Here is a 15473-nt window from a genome sequence, read left to right on the forward strand (position 1 = left end):
CACCAGCCGCGGAATCCTCGGATTAGCGCGTGCGTAAACCTCCATAGGTTCACCCCGGTCGTGTTAGTGTGCGTTGGTCACTGTCAGTGATATTCCTGCGTATATATGTGCCCCTCGTGTGGCGCGGCAGATAGAGAGGGATAGATCTCTTCGTAAAGAAGACGAAGTGTGTGTGTGAGAGAGAGAGAGAGAGAGAGAGAGAGAGAGAGAGAGAGAGAGAGAGAGAGAGATTGTGCTTATCTGAAGGGCGCGCGCGCGCACAAGGATGCTTAATATGCCGCTTCTGCTCTTGATTACGGATTGTCGGATGAATTCGTAGCCTGTCTCTGCTTTTGTGCAGGGCAAAAGTTTCCGAACTCATCGGAGAATCCGTAAGCGACAGAAATTACGCGAGCCGCGCGACGCGCCCTCGTATCACGGTGATTTCGATGAAACTTTGCCCCTCGTGATTTAGTGAGAGAAGATAGTATCGTTTTACGAGGGGAGCGATAGAGTAAATGGTGAGCCTTGTAGTCGATCGCGTAGAAAGTTTCGAAAAGTTTTCGTGTAGTCGTGTCACTTTTTTAAGCGTGTGTGTAACGTGATTATATAATAGAGAACTGAGAGTGGTGGCTCATTATCGAGATTGTGGTGAAGGATCGTTAAAACGCTTTCTAAAGGTATCAGTATGTCACCTGTGATGGCGATCTTGCAGGACCACTTGCTGGTACCCTCAAGGACGATCTGTTCCGCCTGCTCGAGGCTGTCTATGTGCGTATCCGGGTCGACTGAAAACGTCGTGCTGAAAAGAAGACAATGCCGTCGTCATCGGATCGTCCTTCGACAACCTCTCGACTACCCTTCTCATCTCCATCATTTCACGCTCTTTAGAGATTCCTCGGGGCGGGAAGAGGAATGCCCTCTCGAGGCGGCAACTTCGAGGCGACCACAGGAAGTGTACGTCTTACAGAGGCCACCGAAGGACACGCGGGATCGTCGCGAGGCGGAAAAATCGTTCGTAATCATCCAACATCATCCAGCAGCAGCGACGGCAGCATGATTCAGCAGCTCAGCTATGCTAGCGGGAATACATTCGCGCAGCCAGAATGCTGGTAGGGTATTTCTCCGGAATTAGCCCCGTGTGTATCTCGGCACTTTTGCGTAGGTGTATGTGTGTGTGAGTGTGTGTCTCGTGTGAAAGCAAAGCGAGACGTGTGTTTTAGATCCGCGATCTCAATACAGGATGGATTAGCTCTGTTCGCATTGGTCAGATTTCCCCTCTGTGGATCTCCCCTGTGTACCCTTTGCGCGAGCATACGGAATTTGACGGATGAATATGGATGGTTGGGATGCCAATCGGGCAGGCGGGAACTACTCGAATCTCGAATTACAACTCGATCGGAAGCAACGCAATTGATTTTATTTACATCGAAAAGGAAAACGACGAGATTGATACTCCTGATGCGGGAGGAATAATAGATGGTTTGTAGTCTCGGAAGAGAGCGAGAGTCGCGCGTCGATCGCGGCGCTCCGTACAACGGAATGCCGTATCCAAGTTCCATCGAAGTTTCGTATACCTAAGTACAACACGGAAATACGCACAAGAAAGACTCAATCGATCACACGCGCGTTGCACGGATACGGAAACAAGCGCATTACCACCTGTTAATCCCCCGCCGTTGTAGAATTAGCGCTGTTTTATACAGGAAACTGTTCTGCAAAGGGGGACGTCTATCAGCCTGGAATAAGAAAACTTGTTGCTCGACTTGCATGGCCCACCGCCAACACGAGACCTCCTATTGATCTCTCAGTTATGGTAATAATCGTTTCGCGAAGACGATCAACGATACGAACAGCTTCATAAAAGTAACGATCGATTACTTGATCGAATTTCCTGTTAACTCAGGAAATCTAATTTTCTCTTTCTTCATCAAGGACGAATTATAAATATCCGTTATTCGTGATCGAAAGTTTAGTGTCCTAGATACCGAGTTAAAAATTTCTAAAAAATTATAAAAATTGAAGTATGCAATCGAGCTCTATAAATGATTTAGGAAAGTCTGAAATAACTTTTTTTTTTCGACAATATTTTACCGAAAGAAAGAAAGAATGATGAACCGAAATTTTAAGTTACGGTCATCGATCAATGTCGTTGAATTATTCTCCGGTAAAGTATAACACTGCGAGGGCTGTATAGATTTACATTTCTACCATCCCTATGCCGACACGACGTAGACAACGATTGGGAGAAGAAAGGTTTCATCTTCCCTTTGATCCGAACTCACAATGGTCTCTGGGAGACGCGTTATCGCGCGAAATGAAGGCGGCGAGCACAAAGAAGGCGGAATGCGGGAGCGAAATATTAGCGGTCAGGACACTTCCTCCTCGATCCCCCGCGTATTTCTTCCGCGGCGCACGTGCTATTCAACGGCGCATCCCGCGCGGAAGTAATCATTCCGTGGGAAAGGAATCGATACGCGCGACACGTGTCAGTACGGTCTGTTTACGACGCGGAGTGAATAAACGACGCGAACTAACTTGGGCGCTTCTTCAATAGAGACCGTAACTTTATAAGGGTACTTTCGAACAAAGAAATATCTATGTCCGGTTTCACGCGACATATACCATCTCGCTCTTTTACGTCTGACAAATTTATATTTCAAATTGTTTATAATTCATAATTTATTTCTCGAGATAAAGTGTACAAGAAAGAGAGAGAGAGAGAGAGGGAGACAGACAGACGATACATTTATCTGTTCTTCAACACCTATGTCCTCGTAATAAATCGTTTGCGCTAAGCGCACACTGTTGAGCTTAATCCGACATCCATCGAGACGAATTCATTTTCCTTATCTTCGACACGCGAGACCTATTTCTGGCTGCAGGTTTTCGAACGGAGGAGCTAAGCTTGACACATTTCGATCGAAGGGGATGATCGATGCGACCGTGACGCTCGACTCTCATCTCGCTAGCGAAACGCAACCGGGAAAGAGAACGTGTGCCCTCGATATACCGAAGATTACAGGTGGTCGGTAGATTGCTTTCGATAGACGTCACTGTGGTATTGGCCTATCGGTCAGGGACTCGCGTCCATGGAAGCTCGACGCGGCGGCTATAGCCGCCAGGGCCCGGGGTTTGCCTTAGACAATGGCAACGGCACATACTTGCCGCCACAACAAGTTGGCCACGTGACCTTAATGGACTTTCGATTGAATTCTCTTGCAGAGGAGCATCGCGTGATACCTGCGACCGGCATACGATCGGCACACGACGCCCGGGGTGTATGTACGTAACACATAAGTATATACATTCCACGCTGCTGCGGAAATTCCATATATCTTGATATCGACGCGTAAACAAGAGCGACACACGAATGCGGGACGCGAAATCAGCCGCGTGTACCGCCGGTGATTTCCGTTAACGAGAAATAACGGGAGGATGCGTATCGAGGATTTACGCTGAAATACTTCAGCGAACGATGGTAATTGAGGTGTTGTTTCTGGAGGAATTTCGCTCGGGCCGACCGCGCGGGATTTCATTTCGCCGATGGAACACGAAACTCCACTCGTTTCTCCCTGGAAAAGAGGCTATTGCAAATAGCGCGTTGAGCGCGCGCGAACGAGGAGAGAAACTGTCTGCAAACTCGATTTCGTGGATCTCGTTGAAGCGGGACCGGTTGCTATACGCCCGGCAGCTGGGATTGGCGTGAAATTGGAGCGAAGGGGCAAGTACACCGGGATAGAAAAAAAAAAGGAAAGTAAACGCCGTGTGTGATAGGTAGGCGAATACCGAGTTAATGTCCAATTAAACACGGTGTTGCACACGTAACGATCGTCGCGCGGTATCCAGCGTTGCATCCAGCGGACAAAAATGTAAGATCATATAAAGGAAAAAAAAACGCCAGCACATACACAGTAAAACAGCAGCATAGCGTACACACACACGCGCGCGTACACACATACAAGTATATTAGTCTGCATTGGCTAGGGTGGAAATAGTTGCGGGGGGGAGTATAAGTAAGTCAAGGTGTTTCTGAGGAGGGAAACGGAGGTAGGGTAGCCTCGTCCCATCGTGAGAGTAGGTACGCTCGCGCTCGATGTAATCGAGTTGTTGGCTGTATGAAGTATACCCTCAACGCTGAAGAAGTTGAAGGAAGTTAGAGAAAAAGAATTAGAGATAAAACTAAGTTTCAGATCAGTAATTTGTAGCTCGGACGTGAGGCAGTCCCCTTTAAATCGTTCACATTATCGCACGATGGTCGAGTCGGCTTCCGGAATTACGTACAGGGTGTGTGGAATCACAGCGTAGGGCAGGTAGTTGTTATTCAATATCGGTGTTACGTTCATGGCACAATCAATACAATCACAGCCACACGCGCGGCAGCCACCAAGAGCCAGTTATCACCGCCTAGGTGTGTAACGGCAATAATAATAATAATAATAAGTGACCAAAGTAATCTTGTGCGTACACGCATTATGTATATATATATACGGGTATATGGAAAAAGACAACGATGAGACTCGCACTATACAGAGTCGAAATATGTAAAGGCATACGCAACACACATATATGTATCATGTATATCGGGAACACCATACTGACGACACGCTCGTCGCGTGGGGGGTACGGAGAGTGCACACAAGACCAGTTTAGGGAATCGGCGAGCTGCAGCCACAAACCTGTAATAGCGATCTTCGCCGACCACTTGCTGGTACCGTCCAAAACCGACTGCTCCACCGCCATCATGTGACCCGAGTGCGCCTTTTCGTCGACCCCGAAGACTGACCTAAACTCCGACGAGATTCTCTTTCACATAAGCTGTGCCAACGGCCGCGATCTCGTCTGCTTCTCTCGTAAAATATATCTTTGTTTCGAGATTATCTTTATCTAAAATAATCTCATTCGCCGCGAATTCTCAAGGAGAGGAATTATCTCGTTTCGCGAAAGATTGTCAGTTTGTAAGAATTGAAAAAAAAAAAGAGAGAAATAAAGACATGTTTATGTGCGATGGCACGAACGAAATTCCAATCGGCACGTATACGTTTAGCTATTCTTTTGCAATCCCGGTGAAACTGTGCTGTTACAGTTAGTATCCCGTGAAAACAGAACACGTTGCAGGATTATTACTGTTGCAGCGAATCCCTACGTGACAGCTTGAGAATTCTCTTTGTATATAGGTTCAACTGCAGGTTCATTCAGAAACGGCGCTGTTTCTTGCTGAATTTTTCCGAATGTCCCGAATAAAAAGGCAAACGACCGTAATCGAGCGTTTTGGCAATGGAAATTTTTTATAAGCGTGCCGTAACGAAACAATCTTCCAATTAAAATGACTGGCCATCGATCAAGCCGCTAACGAGAGCGTCGATAGCTCGATAGCGCGGTATCGATGCTGGACGAGCGGCGTCATATCTGCGCGATTAGCGACTGTAGCCTTCGGAGAAGACGAGATCGGGACCCTGTGACGGTGAAGATTTTCGCTTTAGCTTCGCTCGTTTTCCCTTACGATTTTGTCACCACTGCATCGCCGTATCGGTCTACGCGTTTCATTTAATTATACGGATTAATTCCAGTCTATTGCCGCTGGGCGCAAAGCAGTCTTAATTGACAACTAATTATTGTCGCCTGGGATATTAAATTAATTTTCAGTAATATATATATATATATAACCATTGCGGGCGCAACGTTCTGCGTTGCAGTATTTCTTGCGGAGGCGAGACCGGACCCGAGCGCTTTTCCCTGGCACGTAATAACGATCGCTGCAGCTGTTCCACTAATTTCGCTCGTGCTAATTACCGACAAGCTAAATTACTAATGCACGGCTAGAAACGAGAAAAATATCCGTAAGTATGAAACGCGCGCCGATTAATTCACGTTTACCAGTGCGTTTACCATGTTTATCCAAGTTTATCGGCGTATTTGCGTCGAATGGATTAAAAATAATTCGGGGGAAAACGGTATTCCCTCCCAAGACAACTATTTCACAGTTCATTACGAGTTGTATAAATATGTGTTCAAGCGTCTAAAGAAAAATTTTTTTGTATAATGTGCTAATTACACGACTAAGTGAACAAATATTGATCGACCGGTTTATCAACGCGATTATTGGGTCTATCGCAATGCAGATCGCGCGAGCGATATTAATTAACGTTGATTTTCATTAGCCAACTGCTCGCCGAGCTGGCTTTTTATCGCGATGGCTTTTACGAAACCTGTGTGCTATATGTCTGGTGGCACCGTTGATATTTATAATCGCCGTGAGATAGCAAGAGCCGATACTAGGGTAATAAGATTGAAATGCAGCGCGCGGGTAGCGGAGATATCTCGAATAGCTCGACGCTTAATTAATTATGGCAGATATGCGACGGATTGACGCAAGGTGCGCAAATGCGATTAGACGGTTATTATGACGATGCTGACGTGCCTAAGCCGCGTGCGTTATCCATTTATCATTTCACCGCAAACAAAAGGTCGGTCTCGGTGTCTCGAAAACAATCCGCGGATCTCTCGTTAACATATATTTTCATAAACAAGTCAGAATTTACTTAAACAAATATATTTATATTTAATCAGCAATATTACCGGATTTCAATTGAATTTCAAATAACAAAAGATTTTTGCTTTCGCGGTCTCCATAGGCAGTGCAAGTCAAAGTTTGAACTAAAATAATATCGCGCGTGTTTGCGTCCACGTGCGTGTCAGTGCCGATTATTGAACGGACAATATTAATTTGTGAGATTATTTAATTTTGACAGCTTATTTGATTGCACGAGGAATAAACACGTTTATTGAATAAAGCGAATTTTGCCTTTTCGCGTGAAATCGATAATATCGCGGAAATTATTATAACCGTATATTATATTATTATACTAAAATATCGCTGCGTACATGCAGCGTTACTTAACTTTCAATTTTCCCCCGTAACTCTTTCGCTTTTCTCTTTCGCTTTTAATTTATGTAATAAATATACAAATTCCAATTATATATATAAATATAATTTATAATCTGCACTCGGCAGTTTTGAACGGAAGGACTATCGATTATGTGTATCTATTGTATGATATATGTCTGATGCGGTAACGGAATACACACGGTACGATGTAGAATACACAAATTCCCCACCAAGATAACGAGAAGATAACTTCGATGTCTGAAACGCGAATCGTGTCGCGCCTTATCGTAAGGCATTACTCACGAATACTCACGACACAATATGCTATGCCCCCCTCCCCCCATGAGGGTGTGTCCTGTGACGCATTAATATTCGTTCGAACGATGTTTATACGGCCTCTAACGATTTCCTATGTTTGAGTTTGTGAAATAGATCTGGCTCGGCTCTGCGGCGATTTATTCGCGGCACCATTTACTCGCGTAGAGTGGAGACTCGGAAGTCTCGGGTGAAACGAAAGAGGATTTCGTAAATGGATTGTTGCGGGGAAACTAATTAATTCACGGTCGCGAGAACGGGGTTTTTTATCCGTCGTTAAAGGAAAAAGCGGTGCGTCGTTGCCGGCGATATCACAGGCGACATTAAATATTTTCCTTATGGGATTTTTATACCAAGTGCAACGAGCGCGCGCTGCGATCCATCGGAGCTGACAGCGCGGATCTGCTGATTCGAAAACAGCGAGGCAGTGGTGACAGACGCTAAATCGCATCGGGGATCGATTGGTACATCGATCGACGCTATTCCTCCTCGAATCGACTCGCACTGTCATTGACTGACGGTACGGTCGTCGTTGGGATTGACTTCCGCTGCGAGGAAAAGAAGAAAAGAAAAAAAAGAAGCGGGCGCGCGCGCGCGCGCGCGCAGTGCAAGCGGATACTCACCGAATCAGTTCGAAGATCTCCGGCTTCTCCCGTTCCCTTTGCTTCATTCTCTCCTTCATCGCCGTGATTATGCTAATCGCCTTATCCTCGGCGCCGTGCTTTGAGCTCTTCTCAGCCGCCCCTGTGAGAACGGAATGGAATAACGAAATACAAATTCGAGATTCGCATGTATATATATACATATATTGCATACGGTGTATTATTTGGCCGGGTCATTAAGAGCGTATTACTGTACAAATTTTCGATCCGAATCCGATTATTCGCAGATTAATTCTCAATCTTCTCGATGTCGCGCCGGTATGTGTCGATAAAACGGAGGGAGGGTTTTTTTATCTCCAGTAGAAAGAGAGTGAAGCGTGTTTTACACGTAAAGAAGATTTATCACGCAGTTCGGCGCGGCTGCCGCAGTATTTTTCAATGCATCAGCTGATAAAACGCTTACAAAAAAAAGTTACGATATTTTTCCCCCGAGGCGGAATTCTATATATCGCGGAAATCATGATTCGTATCATCGGCGGTGATTGAATATCAACAGTTTTTTTTCCCCTCGTTCTTCGATATCACCCGAACCCGACGCTAATATCATCACCGCGGATATAACGGCCGGTATTGCGTTTCGCAAAATTACAATATAAACCATAGAAAATATGACACATCCGCGGACGCAGATCGTGATGGATGACCAATGCGTTGCATAATAGTCGCATCAATTTTGATTATACATAATCGCTGGACATCAGACACCGTTAGATGCAGGAGCATGACAGCGTGATAGCATTTTGCATGCGCGATCTGATATTGGTGTCGATCGCGTTTCAGAGTTTTACGCGAAGGTATAACGGCATCGGAGCTGTTTTCCACGACCTATATCAGATACATCAGCTATTTTAATTATTACTGGAAATCCTGTTGTTGTTGTACAACCGCACGGCGGTCTCGTACGGGGGAAGGGGAGGCAAAACCTAGAAGAATATAAACGACAGAGGAAAGAACGTGACGCGAAACACCCGGTACATTGAAATTACAACGGACAGCGGTGGATGAGGGAGAATTAATTGAGAACGGAGTTACGGGGTAAACCGTCGTGCGGCTAAGTCGGAGGCGGGAGAGGCTGTAAATTAATCGTGGACTGTCTGATCAAGGAAAGAAACTTTATCGGGGACAGAGTCAGAGCAGCGAGAAAGGGGGAGGAGGGGGACGGGGGAAAGGGCTGAGAATCATAGTCATTAAGTCTGGGAGCGCTAGCACGAATCGATAGCGAATGGCATCCAGACGCGAAGAGGACGCCTATAAGTGAACGCGAAGATCACCGGAATCAAATTGAAGGTCCGACGGACAGGGTGGGGGGGTCGACGTTAAAAGTGTCATTATTTCCCGATTTCCGAACATTGGAAATTGGTTTATAAAATTGGTTTATAAAATCCGTCGCGTCATTGCGGATACTTTTATCGGGGCCGAATCGCGAAATGGCCGCGCGAAACGTATTGCGCTTACGTATAATAAAAGTTATTTTTTCCGCGAGACGGTCAATCCGTGAAATTCAATTGGGTTTAATCGCGATTTAATAATTCGATTTGAATTATCTCGTTATACGTATCGATTTTACATGGAATGTAGCGAGAATAATGATATCCGCTTATTGACAAGACACGCGCGGCCGACGGCACGGAAATAGCACCGCACAACTGCAAGAAGCGACGGACGGCGATTTTGCAGAGCGAATTAATAATTAACTCGCGTATGCAGCAAAGACAGAAAATAGTAATTTAAATGTACGTCTGTGCAAACTTGTTTATTCGCTCTAATCTCCGTAATTCAACGTATCGCGAGAAACTCTTCTCGACTTCGGCCTGAATCTCGTCGTCGTGTCGAGGGACAATCGATTTTACTACTGCCCAGTCGTTAATAAATAAATCCAAGGTTTTTAATTATACGCCTGGAAAAGAAGGGCGGAATTTACGCGACCTCGGCGCTCTTCCGAATCTTCGACATACATTATTGTACAGCTCCCACCGACAAATTCGCTAATGTATGATTATGACAATTATCAATTTCGTTTGAAATCTGTTAATTAATCGTGCCAATTGACCGAAATGAAACAAACGATTAATTCTCCGCATACATCCGTATATTTGCGATAACCGTACGTATTTCACGGGCACGCGAAAATGAGCCAAAATATAGATTAACGTTATACTCACTCTGCAAGCAGTCGGCGTTCAGCAGATCCTTGCACTTTTCGTGACACTTGACACCGCACTCCATACATCGCACTCCCTGCCGGGCGATGCCCCAGAGAAGACCCTCGCACTCGTAGCAGTACGTCGGCGACGTGGCCGTCCAGGTGACGAAGTTGTGAGGGGTGGTCGATGATATGGGATAGATCATCGCTTGGAGAGTTTTCTTGTACACGTGCATCTTCTGCGGGTGTTTCATCGTGCGATTGCATCGCCGTTACATTGAGAAAGAAAGAGAGAGATGGGAGAATGGGAGAGGGGGAGGGGGAAGCAAGTCGAGGGGAAAAAAATGGGGATGGGCGATTTATGCAGTCATTCATTTCTCTACTTTGGTTCCTCGCTCATAAAGACTTACTTACGACTTTTGAGGGATTTAAACGATTCGTTGGACATTATTGAATTACTAATCCTTTGGAAGGAGTCGCTGCATTTTGACACATCAAAATTTCCGATATTGAGCGATAAAACGTATTTTACATTTATCGTTTTACGTCTATTGAATTTCAGATATTGTTCCGCGAAGTGCGTTCTATTTGTCGCGAACGTAGAGAAAAAGTGTCTCGAATTCCCGTTTTCACAGCGTTATCACGAAGTGGCTGTCGTGTCTACGTATTAACGTAATATAAAATTCTATTACATACACGGCATATGAAGAATCGATCTCGAACAATTGTGCAATATTAAATTGTATCAAGAATTATATTAGCGTGGCTATTTCTGATTGAAGAGGTGAAACGGCTTTGTCATGACCTTTTGAGAAAGAGGCTCCTTTAATTTATTACTTGTGCCTCGCGTTGCTCTTATCGATCTTCAAAGTACATTTTCTTCAATGTAAAAATTTGCGTTTCAAATTGTAGACGGAATACTAAAGGATTAGCATCTCGTTTCTTTTTTTTCGTCCGTCCAATCTTCCAATCTTTCTCGCAAAAACTCCCTCGCCGGATTTAGTTATTAACCGAAGTGCCTTTGTGGGCTCTCTAAGTTGAATAATCGTGTGCACGCAAACTATACGCAGACATGGATTTCGCGAAGGAGAAAGCCCGCATATATGGCTCCAGTAAAAGCGAATTGGGATACGCTAAGAGATTGTTTCAGGGTTTCTACTCGTTCAGGTGCCTCTCAAAAACAAAAATGACTCTCGTTGTTCGGCTTTAGATTTTCGAGAGCATCTCTATCGGTTTTTCTTTCTCTTCTGGGTATCTTTTTTTCATGCTTGCGGGATGGTATTACCTACCGAGAGCTTCGCGAGCACACGTGCGCGCGAGCCCCTCGGATCCTAAGGAGATCATCACGTTTCATATCGACCATCGAGAATTTTCGCCCCATCTCGTTTTGCGACTTTTTCCGAAATATTTCTCTTTATTTTTTCCCCCCCCCCCTCGCAAAGTCTCATGTGCCCGGAGAACTTTTAGACCGAGCGGTATTTTCCGAAGTCTATCGTTAGAGAGACTATCTAGCGAGAAAAGGAGGGTGTAAAAGCATCGATCCGCTAAGCACTATGGTACTAACGTGTGAACTCGAGATGTTCCCCGGTGCATGAATTTTTCAAAATCCGTATATCTTCATCCCGATGCAATGTAAGAATGTATACGTACGTAAAATGTAAGCGAACGGCTGAGTTACCTCTTTCAACACACGTTACGACCGTCGATATATTCGTCAGACGATCGGAAATGTCGAAGGCATTTTTCCACTCGAATTTCTTTTTTCAGAGTTTTGTTATATAGCAAAGTCTGCGGTTATCCAAATCTTTACCACCCAATGCTAACAAACTGTGCAGAATATAAATCTCGACTCTTACTAACTTACTACACCTTTCCTCCCGGGGCGACTTTAATAAATCGTATATATCTGAGAAAGAGGCATCGATATCTCGTTATCGAATATTGCACGCGTGTCAAAGTAACCCGGGAAGGACACGCCGGTATTCGATATACGAGGAACATCCAACGTCACAGAAATCGGAAACTCCTAGCACTAGCCCAGCTATTTCTCTCTGATACGGTATCCCGCGTCGTGATACCCCTACGTAGACTATGTAGGCTCTATGGACAGTCCTATATATATACGTATGTATATATACACGCGCGTGATCCGACCACTATTTTCTCACCTAATGCATACCATATGCACGTATTTCTTCGGCACATACGCGATGCGTATCACGGTGTCCTAGCCGCTAATGTGTTTTACACTAGGTCGCTACGTGTTGCTTCAGAGTAACACGGTGCGAGGGTGGGGGGAAACGGAGCAAGTAGAAATAAGGAGGATTCAGAAACAGAACGCAGGCCAGAACACACTTACGTGAAAGAAAATAGCGTGGAAATGAGGGTAAAACGCAGCACGTTTCGTATGAAAAGAAAAGAGAGTGGTTAAGTCAAACTCCTTCGGCGCCGGTTTCTTACTGGTATTGAAACTTAAAATTAAGTGACGTAATTCCTCCTCGACACCTATTTCCGTAATTCTAATATTACTCGCTATAATATCTCCGTCTCGCAACTAGAAGCTAAATACGTTCTTATACTTTCGCCTTCGAAACTTTACCCTCATCCCTCAACCATTCGCGTGATGGTTCCCGGAATACGCAGAAAGAAAGTAATTAGGCTTGTGATTTATATGGCATTAATTAATTAACGCGCCTACATCGCGTCGTCCACGCAATGGCAGCTTTAAAAGAATATGTAATTGTAAATGAGAGCCCTGTAAAGAGTATTTAAATATCAGCGGGACGACGCGACGGTGGCTAATCCTCCCCTTACAAGGCCAACATGTCTCTCTTGGATTATTAAGCGGTGACGCGAAGTGGCGACGATGAAGTACAGTGACTAAAGGGCAAGTCCTTACCAGCTCCTCGTCGTTGAGCGTCGCTCGAGGTACGGCGGATGTGAGGCCAGCGTTCCTCTTCGTCGCTGCCATGGTCTGGGAAAAGATAGGAATTAATGTGCATCTGATAACGGCGATAATAACGCCTAATACCTTCCAGTCTCTCTATCGCATAGTGAATGATAGTCCTGGGGACTGAGAAACTGAAAGGAAGAGAGAAAAAAGAGAAAGAGATAGAAAAAGAAAGAGAGCGAGAAAAAGATTAAAAAGAAAAGCACAGAATTGATAGAATAAATCGAGAGACGTGAAGAAACGTATGTAAAAAACGAATGTGAAGAACAAGGAGAAGAAATTCATCGAAAAGTGTTATTTACAGATATTTTTTCGACATCGAGATCAGAAACGTGGCTGTTACGTGTCACGTGTCAAAATAAAGGTGAACGACACCGACGTAAGAACGTTTTTCCAAAGTGAAAAGTTATACTCAAAGGTGATATACACATCTCGAAATTTTTAATCGATCAAAACGTGAGTATACATTTCCAAAGAAGCAACTTGACATCGATATTAAATCGCATCCGCAGTGTGTAAAAACTTGCGAGAAACAAACAAATTCAAAGCCGTAGGGAAATCTTATGACGTAAGAGTCTTGTGACGTGAAAGAAGCGGTGACATTACATGCCAAGTGGAATATCGAATAAAAGTTAAACTTTTATTTACAAGTCCTATGGAGAGTGAGATGTATATAAGTGTGAGTCATATATATAATAAAATATGTACACATCGAACGCTCGTAAGGATTGTGCTAAGAGATTGTTTCGCGAATGTCACGGAAAGCGCTCTCCCGGATATTTTATGTTTAATCCAGTAGTAGCCTTATGTAATCGGACTCTGACATTTACATATCACGACGGACACAGCGAGCGTTTCTGAAATACTTGCAAATTTAACGAGTACATACTGACCGCGCGTTTGAGCATACTTCATGACGAATGGTAAAGCGCGCGGTGATATTTGCTCGTGCAAACGCTCGCAGATTAATATAATATCTGTCCGATTATCTTTGCGCATAGTCGCGTGCATAGAGGAAATTAATGCGGCGGTTAACAAACAAGATTGCAAGTATTAAAACTGGTAATAAGATCCGATTCGACGAGGGGATCTGGATTATACGCTACCGTATGCGCGCGCGAGACCCATTGGCGGAAATTGTACTGGACGCTAATCAAAGACTGGACCCCGCTTAATAACACAGGTTCAATGCGGCGTAGATTTGCATGTACGATTGGTGACGCATATGTATGTAGTGTATCTAATGTCGAAATTAGAACGAAGAGAGCGATAGCGAGAAAAGACAGGTGAAAGGCAAGAATCAAGAAGCGAATGGAGCGGAAACGTCAGAAGATATGTAAATCAGTTGGTAGAATATAGTGATAGAGACAAGAGTGAGTGAGTGAGTGAGTGAGTGAGTGAGAGAGAGAGAGAGAGAGAGAGAGAGGCAGAGTGAGAGAGATAGATAGATAGAGGTAGAGCATAGGTGATTCTCTACGGAGAGAAAATCTAATCTAATTAGCTTATGGATGTCTGGTAGCGCGATAGGATTTGCGGTTGGCGTAGATTTTAATTAAGATATTATACACGGAGAACCCCGCGAGCCGTGCACGCGCCACCGTTTGATCCCGACAATCAAGCGCCAACTCCGTACATGCTAATGTCACTTTTATCGGCCGTAATCCACGTATGCTTGGTTGCGACATTGTTTTTCTAATGCGTCCCTCGATCGCCGGCGGCCCGAGGGATGCTGCGACGCGGCACGGGGCGAGGGGCACCCCAAGGCAATTTAATTCTGTCTCTTGTGAGAATCCCGTGCGCGAATATCATTTTTCTTAACGATGTTATCGAGCCACCTCCTTCGCTTCGCTTTTCTCTCGTTTTCCTTTCTCGTCGGAGAGGCGCAGAAGCGAAGGAGTCGGACGAGAGGAACAAAAACAGTATCGGTGAATCAAAGAAAACTTATACTGTTAAAACGAGCTTTCTTTAAAATTTCCTGAATCGAAACTGCATCCACTTACGACTACGTATGATATTTTTACAATTATTCATAACACATGTATCTACGGCTATCGAGACATTCGTGCAATATCGATGCTCGAGCAGTGAACGGTTCTGCATGCAGGTGAGAGGCGTTCGCGTTATAAGACAGAACAAAATTATCTGATGGGACTAAAATCGTTTTTATCGTGAGATTGGAAATTACTGGATGATCAAGTGCGGATGCACGCAATTAATTTTATTCGACGTCGAAGTAACTGTAAAAACATTCGCATGCGAGACACGAAGTTACACGAGTAAGCCACCGAAAAAAAAAGAGAGCGCGACGACAATGCGTCTCGTTGAAGTGCAAACATCTCCTGTCTCTCTCCCCGACTACATCACGAACCCGCGTTCAATTTAACGAGCCGCTAGAGACTTGGTATGCTGTTTTCTCGCATTCGATATTTCATACGCCGGAGATAGAAATTGCACGTTCCGCAGATAACAAAATTACTCCGGTATCTATTTACTAACGAGTAGGTACACATGTAACCGAGTCATATTAAATTAGAG

General features: G+C 44.7%; 1 protein-coding gene across 12 annotated transcripts in view; it reads right to left on the reverse strand.

Moving 5' to 3' along the window:
* Positions 1-15473, reverse strand: part of LOC105450426 — a 92537-nt gene that overhangs the window by 18230 nt on the left and 58834 nt on the right. For 10 of the 12 annotated variants that reach the window (XM_011690248.1, XM_011690247.1, XM_011690257.1 and 7 more), the window contains 4 exons: positions 12888-12962; positions 10008-10227; positions 7807-7927; positions 4659-4765 (listed from right to left, as the gene is read on the reverse strand). In XM_011690248.1, the coding sequence (XP_011688550.1) occupies positions 4659-4765; positions 7807-7927; positions 10008-10227; positions 12888-12962 (523 nt within the window). Of the gene's footprint in view, positions 1-674; positions 782-4658; positions 4766-7806; positions 7928-10007; positions 10228-12887; positions 12963-15473 lie in introns of all 12 variants that reach the window. The other 2 variants (XM_011690258.1, XM_011690250.1) reach the window with 1 other exon arrangement.

This window comes from Wasmannia auropunctata, unplaced genomic scaffold (genome assembly GCF_000956235.1).
Source record: "Wasmannia auropunctata unplaced genomic scaffold, wasmannia.A_1.0 LD336061.1, whole genome shotgun sequence".
Classification (NCBI taxonomy): Eukaryota; Metazoa; Arthropoda; class Insecta; order Hymenoptera; family Formicidae; genus Wasmannia; species Wasmannia auropunctata.